At 40.5% G+C, this 16,614-nt stretch overlaps 1 protein-coding gene across 11 annotated transcripts in view; it reads left to right on the top strand.

Annotated features, from left to right (window-relative positions):
• ATP2B2 (ATPase plasma membrane Ca2+ transporting 2) overlaps positions 1 to 16,614 on the top strand; it is a 696,441-nt gene that overhangs the window by 645,302 nt on the left and 34,525 nt on the right. For all 11 annotated transcript variants that reach the window (XM_043971621.1, XM_043971693.1, XM_043971614.1 and 8 more), the window contains 4 exons: positions 1,456 to 1,635; positions 2,692 to 2,779; positions 6,741 to 6,847; positions 9,719 to 9,910. In XM_043971621.1, coding sequence (XP_043827556.1) covers positions 1,456 to 1,635; positions 2,692 to 2,779; positions 6,741 to 6,847; positions 9,719 to 9,910 — 567 coding nt within the window. The remainder of the gene's footprint in view (positions 1 to 1,455; positions 1,636 to 2,691; positions 2,780 to 6,740; positions 6,848 to 9,718; positions 9,911 to 16,614) is intronic.

The raw sequence follows: 16,614 nt of genomic DNA, 5'->3' as shown, positions 1-16,614 counted from the left end.
ACAATGCGTGTATGTGTGTATTTATGTATGTATGTATACATATATTTGGCAGACCATGCCTAAATGAATAAATGAAGGAGGAATTTGCACAAAGCCTTGAACACAAACAATAGTCACCATAGGCCCTTGAGCAGAGGAGTGATATGATTAGCAGTGGTGTGAAGGATGGATCAGAGAAAAGAGGAGATAATAGAATCAGGAAGATGAGTAAGGAGGCTATTATAATAGCTTAGGGGAAAAAAAAGATGGTGGCAGTAGGGGATGAGGGGATGGGATGCAGATTGTAGGGAGAAACAACTGGACTTAGTATCTGGTTAGTTGTTGGGGGTGAGGGAGATGGCAGAGTTGAAGATAACTCCAGTGGAGAGGACATTTCTAGATGTCAGCAGAAAATCATCTTGTTTTCAAAGTTTCTGTGCTCTGTCCACTTTTTTCCTTGAATTCTAACTCCCATTTAGTAAGTTTTGTGAATTCTTCCTTCTCCATTTAACAATCTGGTTTTCTTTGAAAGAAAAGAAAAGAAAACCTTCATAGGATATATTTTCTCCCCAAATCTCTTGTGGTTTAAAGGATATCTGAGTACTTCACCTTAAGGTTGGCAACCTTCCCATTGTGGTGTACCAAAGTCCTAGACTATTCATCTTACAACACTCTGGCAGCAGCAACAGGACCACACAGGTTGTCTGAAGCAAGTGTGTATTTTTGCACCTTTGCCGCCAACTTTCAAAAGGACAAAGTAACAGAATATTGGCTTCATGGGCTGTTGAGGATGAACAAATCCCATTATTGGTCAGGAGAGTGATAGCGTGGTGGCAGCCACTAGCCCATAGACTACTAAAAAGCAGAGTCCTGGCCCTGTCACTGACTAGATGTATCAGCTCCATTCTATGGGCCTCAGTTTCCTCTTTTTGAAAATTAGGAGCCTGGATTAGATGATGGCAAAGTCTCTTTTAGATCTAAAATTCTGAATCAGCATGCAATAGGGGATGAGATAGTGAACTTGGAATCAGAAGGACATGGATTTCATTGGTACCTCAGACACTTACTAGTTTTGTGACCATAGGCAAGTTACTTAATGTCTCTGTACCTCAGTCTCCTCATCTGAAAAGTGGGGGGCATTGGACACAATGGCCTCTAAGACTACTTTCCAGGTCTAAAATCCATGATCTTCTGATCTTTGACAAGTGGGCCATAGGCTTAACATCTTAGGGATCCCTTGACCCCTACTTTAGATCAGAAAAAGGTTACAGTGGGGCTCCAATGTAACACTGCCCTGAGAAAGGAATTACCATCCTCACCACTCTCTTCCCTCTCCCTGCTCCTAAGGATCACCTAGAAGATGAAGTCACAGCCAGTTTGGAGTTCCCTCCTGGGTGTTCAGTTCAACAACCATTTATTGATCAAGGGCCATGTATATCTCATGACATTCTTGTCTTGGTTCCAATGCTCTTGCAGGTCCCAGAAGCCATAAGGAAGTGCCAACGAGCAGGAATCACCGTCCGAATGGTCACTGGAGACAATATCAATACTGCCCGGGCTATTGCTATCAAGTGTGGCATCATACAACCTGGGGAAGACTTCCTCTGCATTGAGGGGAAGGAGTTCAACCGTCGAATCAGGAATGAGAAGGGAGAGGTAACTCTCAACATAGGCCTCTAAGGAGGTGGGCACTACCAAATTAGCCAAATTGGATTCAACTGACCTTGGAGTAGGTTGTAATGCAACCCTGGGCAACCTTTTCAAGACCTTACTTTCCATATGTATAAAATGGAAAGGGCACTATCTCTGTAGGCAAAGGACCTGGGCTTAGATCTCACTTTTGATATTTAATGCCGGTGTGACAGTAAGCAAGTCATCCATCCTCCCTAAATCTTAGTTTCTCCATCTATACAATGATAGCATTGGATTAGATAGTTCCAAGGTCCCTAGATCCTATGAGCTCTAAGGTTCCTCCTAGCTCTAAAGTTCGGTGATGCAGAAACTTATCAAGCCATAACCGCAAACCCAGAATCATGGTGCATCTGCCCTGGCAGGCTGGACACAACCAATCTATATTGGCTGTGGGAATGGCTAACTATATCAGAGCCACAGAGGATTGCGGGTATTCCCAATTACTTATCTTCTTTTATTTGTCCTGTCAGCCTTCATCTTTGCCTGTGTCTTTCTCCTATACTGCATTCCCCAGTACCAAGACTGAGATTAACTATTACCCAGCTTCATGGGCCCCAAGAAGCCCAACCCTGAATCAAAGAACTTGAGAATTAGAAGGGCTCTCCTCAGCCATTTAGCATATCCCATACCTAAAAGGGATCCCTTCTATAACATACCTGCCAAGTGGCTGAACAGCTTCTGCTTAAAGATTCTCCTCTCAGGAGGAAGGAATGAAATATCTCTCCAAAACACCCCATTCCACTTCTAGAGAGCACTAATGGTTAGTGAAAAAATGATTCCCCAACATGAAGCTTAAATCAGCCTCTTTACAATTTCTACCCATTGCTCTTGGGGTCAAAAATAACCAATCTAATCCCTCCTCCACTTGACAGTCCTTCATATGTTTCAACAGAGAAATCCACTTCCTCCTGAGCATTCTTTTCTCCAAGGCTACACATGCCCAGTTCCTTCTCCTGCTTCTCACAGAACATTGACTTAAGGCTCTTCACTCTTCTGACCAGCCTCTCTTCCCTTTTCCAGATCGAGCAGGAACGAATAGACAAGATCTGGCCCAAACTGCGGGTCCTTGCTCGCTCCTCCCCCACAGACAAACACACCCTGGTTAAAGGTAAGGCATTGGATGTGGATGCTCAGCCCCTAGGGAGGGACTGAGACTCATGGCTTCATTTTGGGTCAGACAACAAAGTGATTCTGTTTTCACTCAGGGACTGAGCCAGTGGGACTTTATGGGTCTGCAAGGTTCAAGGAATGGGGTGGGACAGGGGAATGAGTATTTCTTATAACAGATTCACTGTACATTGAAGTGACATTCATATCATAATCTTTTGTAGTCCTAGGAAACCCTCTAAGGATGATCAATTCAACAAACATCATGGCCTATTATTTTCCAGACACCATGCTATGCAAAGTGAATAATACTAAGACAAAATTGAAGATATTGATGACTTCAGGGAGGTTATATCTGTTGGGAAAAAATTAGAGTAAAATGAAAGAATTTTTTTCTTGACTTACTCAAGTCTATGCTTGGCTCACTGGAAACTTATATTGGGTATAGGTTGAGACAGAAGAGAAAACAGTCATGCTAACTAGGCAGAGATGGTGAGACTCCACATGGCATGGTGGCCAACACTCTCACCTGTCCAGGTTTCAGTGTCCTAAGCTGTAAAATGAAGGGATTGGACTATTGTCTCTTCCAGATCTCAATCTCTAATTTTATAAATATTCCACAAGAAAAATGAAGGAATTTTCTACTTAACTCCCTCAAGTTGTGTGTGTTTCAAATCTACTGGAAAGAACATGGAGATGTAAAATTGCTTTGTTATTGCATTATATCTATAAAAGGGCTTAGAAGCTAAATGAAGTTTATGTAAGGAGTAGCAAGTTATATTATGAGCATGGGGGATCTTGGAGCAGCCAGGTGGTGCAATAGATAGAGCATTGGGTCTGGAGTCAGAAAGACTCATGTTCCTGAGTTCAAATCTGGCCTCAGATACTACCTGTATGACCCTGAATAAGTCACTTAACCCTTTTTGCATCAGTTTCCTCATCTATACAATGAGCTGGAGAAGGGAATGATAAAGCATTCCAGTATCTCTGCCAAGAAAACCCCAAATGGGGCCACAAAGAGTCAGAAAAGACTGAAAGATGACTAAACAACAACCATGTTCTATTGTATTTTTATTTTGTTAAATATTTCCCAGTTGCATTCTAATCTGGTTCAGGCTTTAGGTGTGTTTGACACTTCTATTCAAGATGACCCCAGAGATCCCTTACAGCTCTAGATTTATGATCCTTGGTTATATAAGTGGCAAGTGTTGGAGGCCGACTTGACCTTTAGTGTGTCATTCTTCTCTTTACATCAGGCTGCCTCTAGTCCCATTTCTGCTACTGGGTAAGTCACCTACCCTCCCCAAGCCTCAATTTCTTCCTCTGTAAAATGGCAGAAGTTGGAATAGCTGTCCCAGTTCTGTGATTCTATGAAGAGAGGCCCTGTTTAAAGGGATTGGGTTCCATGCTTGGAATTTGGTCAGGAGGCTCCTGAAATGCCTCAGTGTAAATATCACTGTATCTCTTCACATTTCATCACCCAGCAGGTTTACTTTTGATCTTCTTCCAGTAGATTAGTCATGCATGTATCTGAAGCCTAACTTATCAGCAGAAAGGGTCAGCAAACCCCAGTGCTGCTGCTGCATGAAAGGTTTATTGTTTGCATTCCAAAGGGTGAAATTCAAGGTCTGACTGGTAGAGACTTTGATCTCAGCACAAAGTAGAAAGGGCTTCCCTTGGATGAGGAAATGGGAGACATACATTTGGACTCATCTCCTCTGTATTATCTTGTTGGGAACCTGAGCTTCCCTTCAAGCTGATGGGAGTCCCTGTATTTTTTATTGAGTGTGGTGTGAACTATTGTTTTTGAAAGGCATAGAGATATAGTGGAAAGAGGACTGCATTTGGAGTCAAGAGGGCCTGTATTCTATTCCAGGATTTGCTGTTGTCTATTTATGTGACTTTGACCAAGTCACTGAACTTGGTCTAGATGACCTCTGAAGCTCTTTCCAAATCTAAGCCTCAGTTGATTCATCTGTAACTTAAGTTTATGAACCCAGCCTACCTCAACTAGGTCATTATGAATAAAAAATTCTTAAGCATGTACTATGTGCCAATCACTGTGCTAAGCACTTGGGATATAGGATAGGAAAGCTTTCAAGAAGCTTACATTCTAATAGGGAAAAGCAACACATATAGGAGGGTCAGCTGCAGGGCAGATGACAAACTTCAGTTGTTCTGAGGGTACAACAGCAAAGCAGGTGGCAAGGCCTAGAATCTGGAGGGCACAATGGCAGGCAGATGATAATATACATAAAAGCACTTTGTAAAATGTAGAGCATTCTGTACCTACCCTAGAACTTTAATGATCTGTGGCTTCTTCCTGGTGTAAGGGCACCCTGTTCTGTTGCAAATGGTCAATGATCAGTATCTTCGTGAATTTTTATAGGGAAATAAACTCACCTAGTGGTCACCGGCCTGGTGATTAACCTCTCTAAACTTAACCAGGATGGTTTTGGGACAGCAAACAATTCCTCCAGAAGTAATTGGGCCTGAAAAAGAAAATGGATCATGAGTGTGAAACTTATCGATGCCCCCAAAGAAGGGTTTAATATTTTTAAATGGGTAATAGGTAGTTGACCAGACAGTCCAAATTGAAATTAGAACTAACTTACAGATGATTTATAGGTGAGGGATCCCCCAGTAGGTCCATGATCATTTATGGGTCAGTCTCTCAGTGGAATTTGGTTAATCTCCAAAACAATTGTTAATAGACCAGACCCCCCCCCCTTCCTGTCAATGATTTCAGTTGTGCTTCCACCCTGGTCAGTAAAGAGCCATGTGGATCAAGCTCCTATAGCCCTTCCCCAAACTCCATTAACAGCATCATTCAATAAGTCCATCGCCAAGCATTCATTAAGCATCTACTATGCACCAGGCACTTGACTGGGTACTGGGGAAACAAAGGGAAAAAAATGAAAGTGTCTCTGCCCTCAAAAAGCTTATATTCTATCAAGATGAAAATCATATGCATGGAGAGTCAGGGATCATATGTCCAGAGCTGAAAAAGATCACAGACCATAGGCTTATAGGGTCTGATTATTCGCTGAGGCATAAAGAGGTTCTGATGCAAGATATAGGATCATACCAGGAGAGCCAGAAAGGACCTTGAAGGATACTTGGTCCAACCCCCTCATTTTGCAGATGAGGAAACTGAGGCTAAGGGACTTGCTGAGCATTACATAGCTAATAAGTACTTGAGTCAGGATTTAAGCTTAGGTCTTCATAACCTGGAGTCCAGTGGTAGTGTCAGAATCAGCACTTGAACCCAAGTTCTCTGATTCCAAGTCTTTGGCTTCAGTGCCTTTTTTGTTCTACTTCCTGTGGTTGAGGTCCCTGGGCCTTTGCTATCCCTCCCCTCGTCATATTGTGACCAAGTCTTTGTACACCATGGTGGCTGTTCCTTAAAATACCCACATAAAAGAGGTGCAATTAAATAAAGCACAAGAGCATTAGCAAATTTAGACTGTTTTGTTCCCATTTCCAAAGAACCAAACTATATATAGATCTCTTTGCAAAATCATTTTCAGACTCATTCAATCTGAACTCATCATGACCAATAGGATGTCAGAGCTGTAAGGGACTTTTGAGTTCATCTAATCCAGCATTCTTATTTTAGTGTATCTTCTGTAATTTTGGTGATGAAGGAACTGAGGGGAAATGACTTGTCCAAGGACACCTAGCTAGTTGATGGCTGAGTTTGGAGTAGAAGGGGGGTGTCCAGACTCTTGGTCCACTGTCTACTAGACTAGACTACCCCTCCTTATAAGGGTGTTGTGCTAGAAAGAGCATTAGACCAGAGGATAAGAGACCTATATTCCTACACTTAGCTTTGCTACTAACTCTCTATGTGACCTTGGGCAAAATGGGGCCACTTCTCTTTTTGACTACCTTAGGTAAGACCCTTGAGGGGTGTGGTGGACAGGGCTTGTCTCATGTTCCTTGATCATTCCTCCCCACAGGCATCATCGACAGTACCCACACGGAGCAGAGACAGGTCGTGGCTGTGACTGGGGATGGGACCAATGATGGGCCAGCCCTGAAGAAGGCAGACGTTGGCTTTGCCATGGTATGGGCATGAGTTGTTCTCCAGAGAGCACCCACCCCTTTTATCTGCTGAGAAATCCGGATTACAATATCATCAGCCTTGGGGGCCCAGAGTTTTCTTCAACCAACAGATCTTTATGAGTCACTTCTTGTGTCTTAGGACCAAAGCTGGGCATAAGTGGTTACAGAATTATCAGATATGATTCTTGACCTCAAAAAGATTACATTCTAGCTGGGGAAATAATACTAATGCATTTGGATCAATTAGAAAACTCTGCAAGAAAAAATACAGATACCTGGTGATACAGTCCAGACCAAATGTATACCTGGTGATACAGTCCAGACCACATGTATGTATGTATGTATAATGACAGATCAAACAAACAATCAATCAGAAAGCTTGGAGTCCTTAAGGAAGGCTTCACAGAAGGGGTAGACTTTGAGTTCTGTTCTGAAGGATAGGGTAGCATTTGAATAGGCAGAGAGGAGAGGAAATGACATTCTGGGTGAGGAGATAACAACAAGCTTGATTTCTATGCTGACATACATATGAGGAACATCACAGTTAGTAAGCCTGAATGAAATGAAGAGTATGGGGGAGAAATGAGAGAACAGTTTTCATGGGTTGGATGGAGCCTAGTTGTGGAGGTACTTGTCTAGTTATTTTTTCAATATTATTCCACTATAATTAATTCAATCACTAAACATTTATTGAGAATCTACTGTGTGCTAGATACTGGGAAAAAAGAGACAGAGACAGAGGATTTAGATAAGACATAGGTCCTCTATTTGGAGAGTTTAGAGCCCAAGCAGGGGCTAGTCCTCTCATAGCCAGCCTAGCACCATTATGCAATGAGACACTTGCTCACTGCTTTCTCATAATGATGAAAGAGACTTAAATGGAGGCAAGTTACTCTTCATCATGAGACTGCATTGATGAAGTGTTCATATACCCAGTTGTTAAATGTAGCATGTTATTCAATGAACTAGGCAAGGAAGACAACATGGAGATATAAAGGCAGGAAGATGTAAAGAATTAACAGAACTAACAATACATACATGTAAGTATTTAGATTATTGTTAACCAGTGGGCATGGTACCCTTGGAGGACTGAATTGTGAAAGGGAGTGCATTAGCCTATCATAATATTTGCTCCATCAAATTGAGGAAGCCTTCTCAGAGGATGTGGAGTTTAGGAATATCTTTCTCCTATTTGCACTCAGGTATGCCTGGGCTCCATAGTAGTTGAGGAGAGCTTCCTCCCCCAGACAGAAATGGGGTCCTAGACTCCAGGGCTCAAATATGCTCTGCTGAGGGCTCTAGGCTGCCTATGGCATCCAAAATTTGCTAACATGGAGACAAACCTTCTTCAGGGGGTTTTCCACTGGTCAACTCGTGTATTTGTCAGTCAGAAGTTGAATTATTTGCAAGCTCAGCAGTTTTATGTTGAAGGTTGTTCATGAAGGAGAGAAGAGCAGCTCCAAATTCTGAAATGCTTCTGGTCAAAATGCTGGTTTATAAGAGTAGAACTAGAGCTTGAGACCAACAAAGATATTTTTGGTGGTCTTTGCTATAGTTTCCATATAGGAAACCATATGATGTAGGTGTGTACCTTGAGAGTCAGTGAATGAGTAGGGAGTTTCCATGCATTTTGGACATATAAGTACAAGTGGCAGAAAAAATGGTATGGATATGTATGGGGTTGAGTCCTTCTCTGTGGGTAAGGGTATATGTCATGGGGACAGTTGCGTGCTTTTATATGGAGGCAAAAATTGTGAATGTGTGTGTGTGTGTAAAAGATGATTGCGAGTGTTTATGTAGGAATGTTTATGTAGTGTTTGTGTGTTTTGTGAGGAGTAAGTGTTAGCATCTTGTTAGCAGTTGTGTGTGTCTTCTGTAATTGAATATGTCTAGGTGAGGGGATATGTGTGTGGTAGGAGGATGGGGCTATGTGTAGATAGCTGGGCATATCTGTATTGTGTGTGAGGTTGATGTATGTATGCACATATGTATATATGCATGTATGTATGTATTATGTGAAGTGAGGTGTATGTACACACAAACTCATACATAGGGTGCTGAGCATGACTGTATGCAGCAGATGTATTCACCTTTTACAAAACATTGTTTACTGGATGCAGCAGCATGACTTTACAGCCAAGAGAGCTGCTGAACCCTTAGGCCTCTTTGAGAGAGGTGTGCCATCCAGGACTAGAGAGGCGATAGCTTTGCTTTCCTTTGCTCTGGGGCCATATTCAGCTCTGGATGTCACATTGTAGGATGGATATTGATAAGCTGGAGCGAATTCAGAGGAAGGTGACCAGCATAGTGAAGGGCCTCAAGTTCATGCAGCATTTGGATTGGTTGAAGAAGCTGGGGCTATAAAGCCTGGAAAAAAGGCCTATGGGAGATGTGATATCTGTTTTCAAGTGCTTGAAGGAAGATGAAGGAATATACTTTTCTTCTTGGTCCCAAAGGGCTGAAAAAGGAGCAATGGATGGAAGTTGGAAAATATCAAATTTAACACTGAGGGTCAGGGAAACAAATTCCTAATGATGAGTGCTCTCTAGAAGTGAAGTGGGCTGCCGTAGGAGGCAGTAGGTTTGCTCTTATTGGAGGCTGATAAAAGGTAGCATGACCACTTGTTGAATATGCTGCAGAGATAATTCTTGTTCAGGCAATGCACTGGGTCTCTTTAGAACCCTGAGATTATGTGGGCACATGCATGAAGGGGTCTGTATCTAGCCTCTGTGGATGGGTGCCTGCCCTTGCGTGTGTGGGAGATATCTGTAGCCAGCAGCAGCTCTCAGGTTCTTGTAGCACAGAGGTCCTTTCCTGCTCCCCTGAATGTGCTTGACCATCCTTCCCTGAAAGACCTTGTCCTGTCTCTCAGGGAATCGCCGGTACTGATGTTGCCAAGGAAGCTTCAGACATCATCCTGACAGATGACAACTTCAGCAGCATCGTCAAGGCGGTGATGTGGGGCCGCAATGTTTATGACAGCATCTCTAAGTTCCTGCAATTCCAGCTCACGGTCAATGTGGTAGCTGTCATTGTGGCTTTCACGGGTGCTTGCATCACACAGGTAAGCTCTAGTCATGTCACCAGGCCCATCCTCATATGAATTAGAGAAATGGGAAAGGAGAGGAAATAGTACATACAGTGTAAGAACGGCTGTGGTGATTTCTTATTTAATATTCCCTCTATGTTCTTTGTGGTTTACTACGTTTTACTGAAGTATAAGAGGATAGAAGTTGGGGAAATTGAGGCACTGGGGTAAGAGTGATGATGACAGCTGAAAAGGAGGAGAAGGAAGCAGAGGTGTTTGTTAGGTGTAGACTTCTTGTTGTTGGGCCAAGGACCCAGGCCCACTCCTTCCTCTGGTAATCAAGTGTTTGACAACAAAACTACATCTTTAGATTGTGTATTAGAGGTATTGCTCTGTCCTGTACAAGAAAATAAGGAGAAATGTAGGGCTCTGGGGCTGTTGGAATTCCCTTAAGCTGAATGGCATCCCCAACCTTTGTGGTGTTTGAGCAGTGAGCAATGCCACTATCCCTAGGACAGTGAGTTTCTCCCATTTACTAACCACAGGTGAGATGATCTGCCTCAGACTGAAACTTGCCAGGACCAGCCATATTTGAGGGGCCTTGTTTTTAGTGGACTGCAAGCCATTTTAACCAACATAGTGTTTGGAGAGGTGCTGGGAGGTTGGGGAATGACAAGGACAGTGGATGAAGAGAGTCTGTGGTTCTGTTTGGGCTTTCTTCTGCATGGGGAATGAAGAGCAGTAAAAAGTTCCAGCCACCAAGTGGTGGTCTGGGATTCAGTACCCATAAACCCCATTTCAAGAAGCAGTTGACAGGTCATCAGATAAAGGTGAGAGGTGGCCTCAGAGCTGAAGCAGGACCAAAATGAGAAACTTACAGCTAGGTCTGAGATTGGGACTTGTGGTCACAGACTTCTGAAGTTCCAGTCTCAATAACAGATGAGGAGGTTGAACCAGATAGACATGGGCTCCAATAGTTACACTCAAGGAAGGGACTCATGGGGCTTCCAGCCTCCATATTTACCCAAACTTTCTTCAGCTGGGCAGCTCCCTGTGGTACCACCATCTTTATTAACTTTCATTTGAATCTATGGGACAGTAGACCCTGGGAGTCTGGAGACTTGGAGGGGGGGATAGTCCTGGCTCTGCCTCTTACCTCTTACCTTTTATTTTACCTCAGGTAAGTCACTGAATTTCTCTCAGTTTCATCCTCTCTTAAATGGAAATGCTAATATCTTCCTTAGGGATATAATGAGGTAATAGATATGAAGGTGCATTGAAAAAATGTCATGTTAGGGAAAACATCACTGAAATTCATAAAAAATAGGAATAGTCTTATGGAAAAAAGCTTATTGGCTGCCATGTTGTTTCAAAATGGTGGAGTGATCCATAGATCTAATAGAAGCTGTGTCTCTATTCCTTTCAGTCACTGAAATTTGAGGGAAAAATCATTTTCAAAAATTATTGGAAGTTATTTGCTAAGGCCAAATTGATTCATAAACAAATGTGAAATATCCTTCAGTCAACCTGAAACAGAAATCTTGATTTGTTAGGTGTTTAAACATTTAGTCACTATCCTTTTTGGGAATTTAAGGACAAGCCTGGAGTAAGTGAATGGCCCTTAATTGGAATTTGGGCTTTTAAATAGGACAGACTCATGAGCAGCCAATATAGGGAAGCTACATCCACACCCCACCATGCTCTACATAAGCAACTTTTAAGCTTTTTGTTTTCATCCCCCCATCAGCAAAAAAATTTTAGGCAGGGATTTACAGCGTATGTCATACTGTATGTATTAATACATAGCACATTATAAAATATGCAAGAATAGGAATGTTTAAAGGATAAAAAGGAGATGAAGATGGAATAAACAGTATTAAAATATTTTTATATATTAGTGGCACAAAATATTTTCTCTTAGTAAAATTATTATTATTAATATTCGAGTGGTAGAAATGCTATTGATTATAATTCCTCATTATTGACTATCCTGATTTAACACTTTATGATATAATCATTTCAAAATCTTTCTGAATCTACAATGAGTTCAAATCCTTGACTTTTATGGGTGATCATCATCCTTTTTTTTTGTGTGTGTGGGGCAATGGGGGTTAAGTGACATGCCCAGAGTCATACAGCTAGTAAGTATCAAGTGTCTGAGGCCCAATTTGAACTCAGGTACTCCTGAATCCAGGGTCGGTGCTTTATCCACTGCGCCACCCAGCTGCCCCCTCATCATCCTTAAAAAGGATAATTTGAAAAGATCCAAAGAGAAGTAGGACATCAGTGACTGCAGTTATTAAACCCTAACCCTTATTTTTTTTATCCCATCCACTATGCAGAGTTTGTTGTTGAAATTTGCCTCATAAATTTCCACCTTCCCTAGTGGTCATTAGTTGTTCTATTGTGTTTTCACTTTTTATCAAATGGGTTCAATATCCACTTTTTATTTCATGAATTTTTAAACAGGTCAGAAAATTCTGGGATAAGGCAAAATGACAGGCATTAATTAAGCACTTCTTATGTGCCATGTGGTAGCTAAGTACTGGAAATACAATTAAAAGCCAAAAGAAAGACAGTTCCTGCCCTCAAGGAAGTTACTTTCTAATAGAGAAAGACAGGCACATAAAAGGAAGCTGAAAAGAGTGGGAACAAGAAGAGAGAAAGAAGATCTACCCACATGGGGAGGAATGGTGTCAAAGCCCAGAGAGAACAAATCATAGCATAGAAGGGAAAGTATGCCCAAGGACAGGCTTCATTCAGATAGGTGGACCTAATATTTCAAGACAAACTATTCTTTCTCCCCCCAGATTTGATTTATACTTTTATTTTTAATCATAAAAGTATTTTATTATTTTCCAGTTACATGTGAAGATAGTTTTCAACATTTGTTTTTATAAGATTTCTAGTTCCAAATTTTTCTCCCTCCCTCTCTTCCCTTCCCCTCCCCAAGACAGAAAGAAATCTGATATAGGTTATATATGTACAACCACATTAAACATATTTCTGCATTAGTCTTATTGTGAAAGAAGAATCAAAACAAAAGAGAAAAACCTCAAAAAAGAAAAAAAAAGCAGAAACAGTATGGTTTAATTTGCATTCAGATTCCACAGTTCTTTTTTCTGAATGTGGAAAGCATTTTCCATAAAGAGTCCTTTGGCATTATCTTGGATCATTGCATTGCTGAGAAGAGCTAAGTGTATCACAGTTGATCATCGCAGAATGTTGCTGTTACTGTGTACAATGTTCTCCTCATTCTGATTACTTCACTCAGCATCAGTCCACCTAAGTCTTTCCAGGTTTTTCTGAAATCTTCCTGCTCATCATTTCTTATAGCACAATAGTATTCCATTACATTCATATACCACAATTTGTTCAGCCATTCTTCAATTGGTGGGCATCCCCTCAACTTCCAATTCTTGCCTCCACAGAAAGAACTGCTATAAGTATTTTCATACATGTGGATCCTTTCCCCCTTTTTTATGATCTCTTTTGGATACAGACCTAGTAGTGGTATTACTGGGTCAAAGGGTATGCACATCCACATAGCCCTTTGGGCATAGTTCCAAATTGCTCTCCAGAATGGTTGGATCAGTTCACACCTGCACCAACAATGCATTGGTTTTCCAATTTTTCCACAGCTTCTCCAACATTTATTATTTTCCTTTTTTTGTCATATTAGTCAATCTGATAGGTGTGAGGTGGTACCTTAGCATTTTTAAAATTTGCATGTCTCTAATCAATAGGACACATTCTATTCTTAGGCCAAATTTTCTCATTAACTACAGCAAATATATATATATATATATATATATATATATATATATATATATATATATATATATATATACACACACACACACACACACACATTGCTACTTTTGAATCCTTCAGGCTGACTTCTTGTCATATCTGATTGGCTCATCACTGTTTTACTTCATGATGTGGCTTTCAAAGAGCTCATCCCTAAGAGTAAGCATGTCAGCTTAGCAATTCCTTCTTGTTTGTGTTTGGGGTATTAGTATTATTATCAATCTATGGATTCTTGGCAGCAGTTATTTCAAATCACTTGTTTATTTTATGAGGTCTAGTTTATTGCAAACTAGGTAATAGTGCCCCAAGATCCACTTCACTGCACACTTAAAAAACTATATTGTGTTACAACAGGCTGAGAGTAAATGAACAAGGAATGGTTCCACTATCAACCCCACTGTGTTGGGTAACTCCCACTTTTTCCTCAGGATACCATATGTACCACATGTAATATATGACTGACATAAAAACTGAATTAGCACAGCAATGTCAATCTACATACTAAATATTAGTAAGATAACCTTTAAAAGATACAGAATAAAACTAGATTTATTTTTTCCTTGTATCCCAATGAATCAGTGTTTTGTGAACTGTATAATTTAAATTTCTAAATGTGGGTTCTAATCTGTCCCCCCAGTTTTGGGGGGAAACTGACTAAAATCACTGATAAACAAGTTTAGGTTTTTAAAGGGTTTATTGAAAGATAGTAAAAGAAAGAGAAATATTGAGAATAGATTTCTTATAGCCTGAAATCCTCGCCTTCCTAAACTCCCCTGTGAAGTTCCCTGCCACCATGCCGATGTCTCGCCGATGTCTCGCAGATGTCTCGCAGCCAAAGAGGAAGCCCTCTCCTGCCAGCATCTGCTTCCTCCTTCATCTTCCCCTCCCAGAAATGGGAGGTTCTTCAAGCTGATTGGCTAGTGTCATTCAAATTCATTAAGTACTATTAAGTACCAGCCAGATGTGCTTACAATCTAGTAAGTGGTCAACAGTCAGTTGATTCAATCAGTCAACAGTTAATTCAATCAGTTTAAATCAGTCTCCAGGTGGGTCCCTGAGTATCTGCTAAATCCATTATCCACAGCACCATAGGTTGCATGCATCTTGCCTTGGTGACCACTGACCTTGACCATTTAAATGGCCCTTTATACTCTTAAAGCATTGTGAGTGTCCCCCAAAGAGCTTTTGTTTATAAGGTTTATATCTACCAAATTATGTACCATATGAAAAGTTTTGTGTTGTGGTTCACTTGTTTCACTTGTGTTTGACACTTCGTGAATCCATTTGGGGTTTTCTTGGCAAAGATACTGGAGTGATTTGCTATTTCCTTCTGCAGCTCATTTTACAGATGAGGAAACTAAAGCAAACAGGGTTTAGTGGATTGTCAAGCTTCACACAGCTAGTAAGAAATTATGTACCATATTAGAAATTAAAACATCTTAGTTCAGATCTGCTGGGCTCCCCTGGTTTGCTTCATGTTACATATCAGACACAGAGCAAGACCGATTTACTGATCACCCAAACTACTCAAATTGCTAACCCTGCCTTACCAGATAGTGTAGGGGTACATATTTCACCCCAAACTCATGGGGAGATTCTTTCAATAATTGTTCCAGGATGATGGCCAGAATTCTCAGCTCTTCCCTTCCTGGATTGGCTTTAAAATCCTCTTCAGCAGGGGAAAAAGAGGGGGTAAGAAAAAGAAGTGCAGCTGATAAAAGGGAGGGCAGATCGAGGGAGCCAGTGGTCAGAAGCAAAACACTGGTCAAGAGGAATGGGGTGAAAGAAGCGGAGAAAAGTACAAACAAAGGGGAAAAGAGGATGGAGGGAAATAAACAGTTAATAATCTTAACTGTGAATGTGAATGGGATGAACTCTCCCATAAAACAGAAGCAAATAGCAGAGTGGATTAAAAATTAGAATCCTACAACATATTGTTTAAAAGAAACACATTTGAAGCAGAGATACACACAGAGTAAAGGTAAAAGGTTGCAGCAAAATATATTATGTTTAGAGCTGACATCAAAAAAGCAGGGATAGCCATACTTATTTCAGACAAATCAAAAGCAAAAAATAGATCTAATTAAAAGATATAAGGAAGGAAACTACATCTTGCTAAAAGGTATGATAGATAATGAAGTAATATCAATACTAAACATGTATGCACCAAGTGGTATAGCATCCAAATTCTTAGGGGAGAAGTTAAATGAATTACAAGAGGAAATAGACAGCAAAACTATACATGGGGGGATCTGAACCATCCACTCTCAGAATTAGATAAATCTAACCACAAAATAAATAAGAAAGAAGTCAAAGAGGTGAATAGAATATTAGAAAAGCTAGATATGATAGCTATCTCGAGAAAACTGAATGGGGATAGAAAGGAATATACCTTTTTCTCAGCAGTATGTGGCACATACTCAAAAATTGACCATGTGGTAGGTCAAAAAACCATCATAGTCAAATTTAGAAAGGCAGAAATAGTAAATGCATCCTTCTCAGATCATAATACAATAAAAATTACATGTAATAAAGAGCCATGGAAAGGTAGACTGAAAATTAATTGGAAACTAAATAATCTCATCCTAAAGAATGGGTGGTTCAAACAACAAATCATAGAAACAATCAATAACTTCATCCAAGAAAATGACTATGAGACAACATACCAAAACCTCTGAGATGCAGCCAAAGCAGTGCTTAGGGAAAATTTTATATCTCTAAATGCTTACATGAATAAAAAAGGGAAAGAGGAGATCAATGAATTGGGCATGCATCTAAAAAAGCTAGAAAAAGAACAAATTAAAAATCCCCAACTAAATTAGAAATCCTGAAAATCAAAGGAGAAATTAATAAAATTGAAAGCAAGAATACTATAGAATTAATCAAAGTAAGAGCTGGTTTTATGAAAAAAAAACAATAAAATTGGT

This window comes from Dromiciops gliroides, chromosome 1, assembly GCF_019393635.1.
Source record: "Dromiciops gliroides isolate mDroGli1 chromosome 1, mDroGli1.pri, whole genome shotgun sequence".
Lineage (NCBI taxonomy): Eukaryota > Metazoa > Chordata > Mammalia > Microbiotheria > Microbiotheriidae > Dromiciops > Dromiciops gliroides.
Note: the sequence above shows the minus strand (reverse complement) of the source record. Positions and strands in the feature narration are given on the sequence as shown.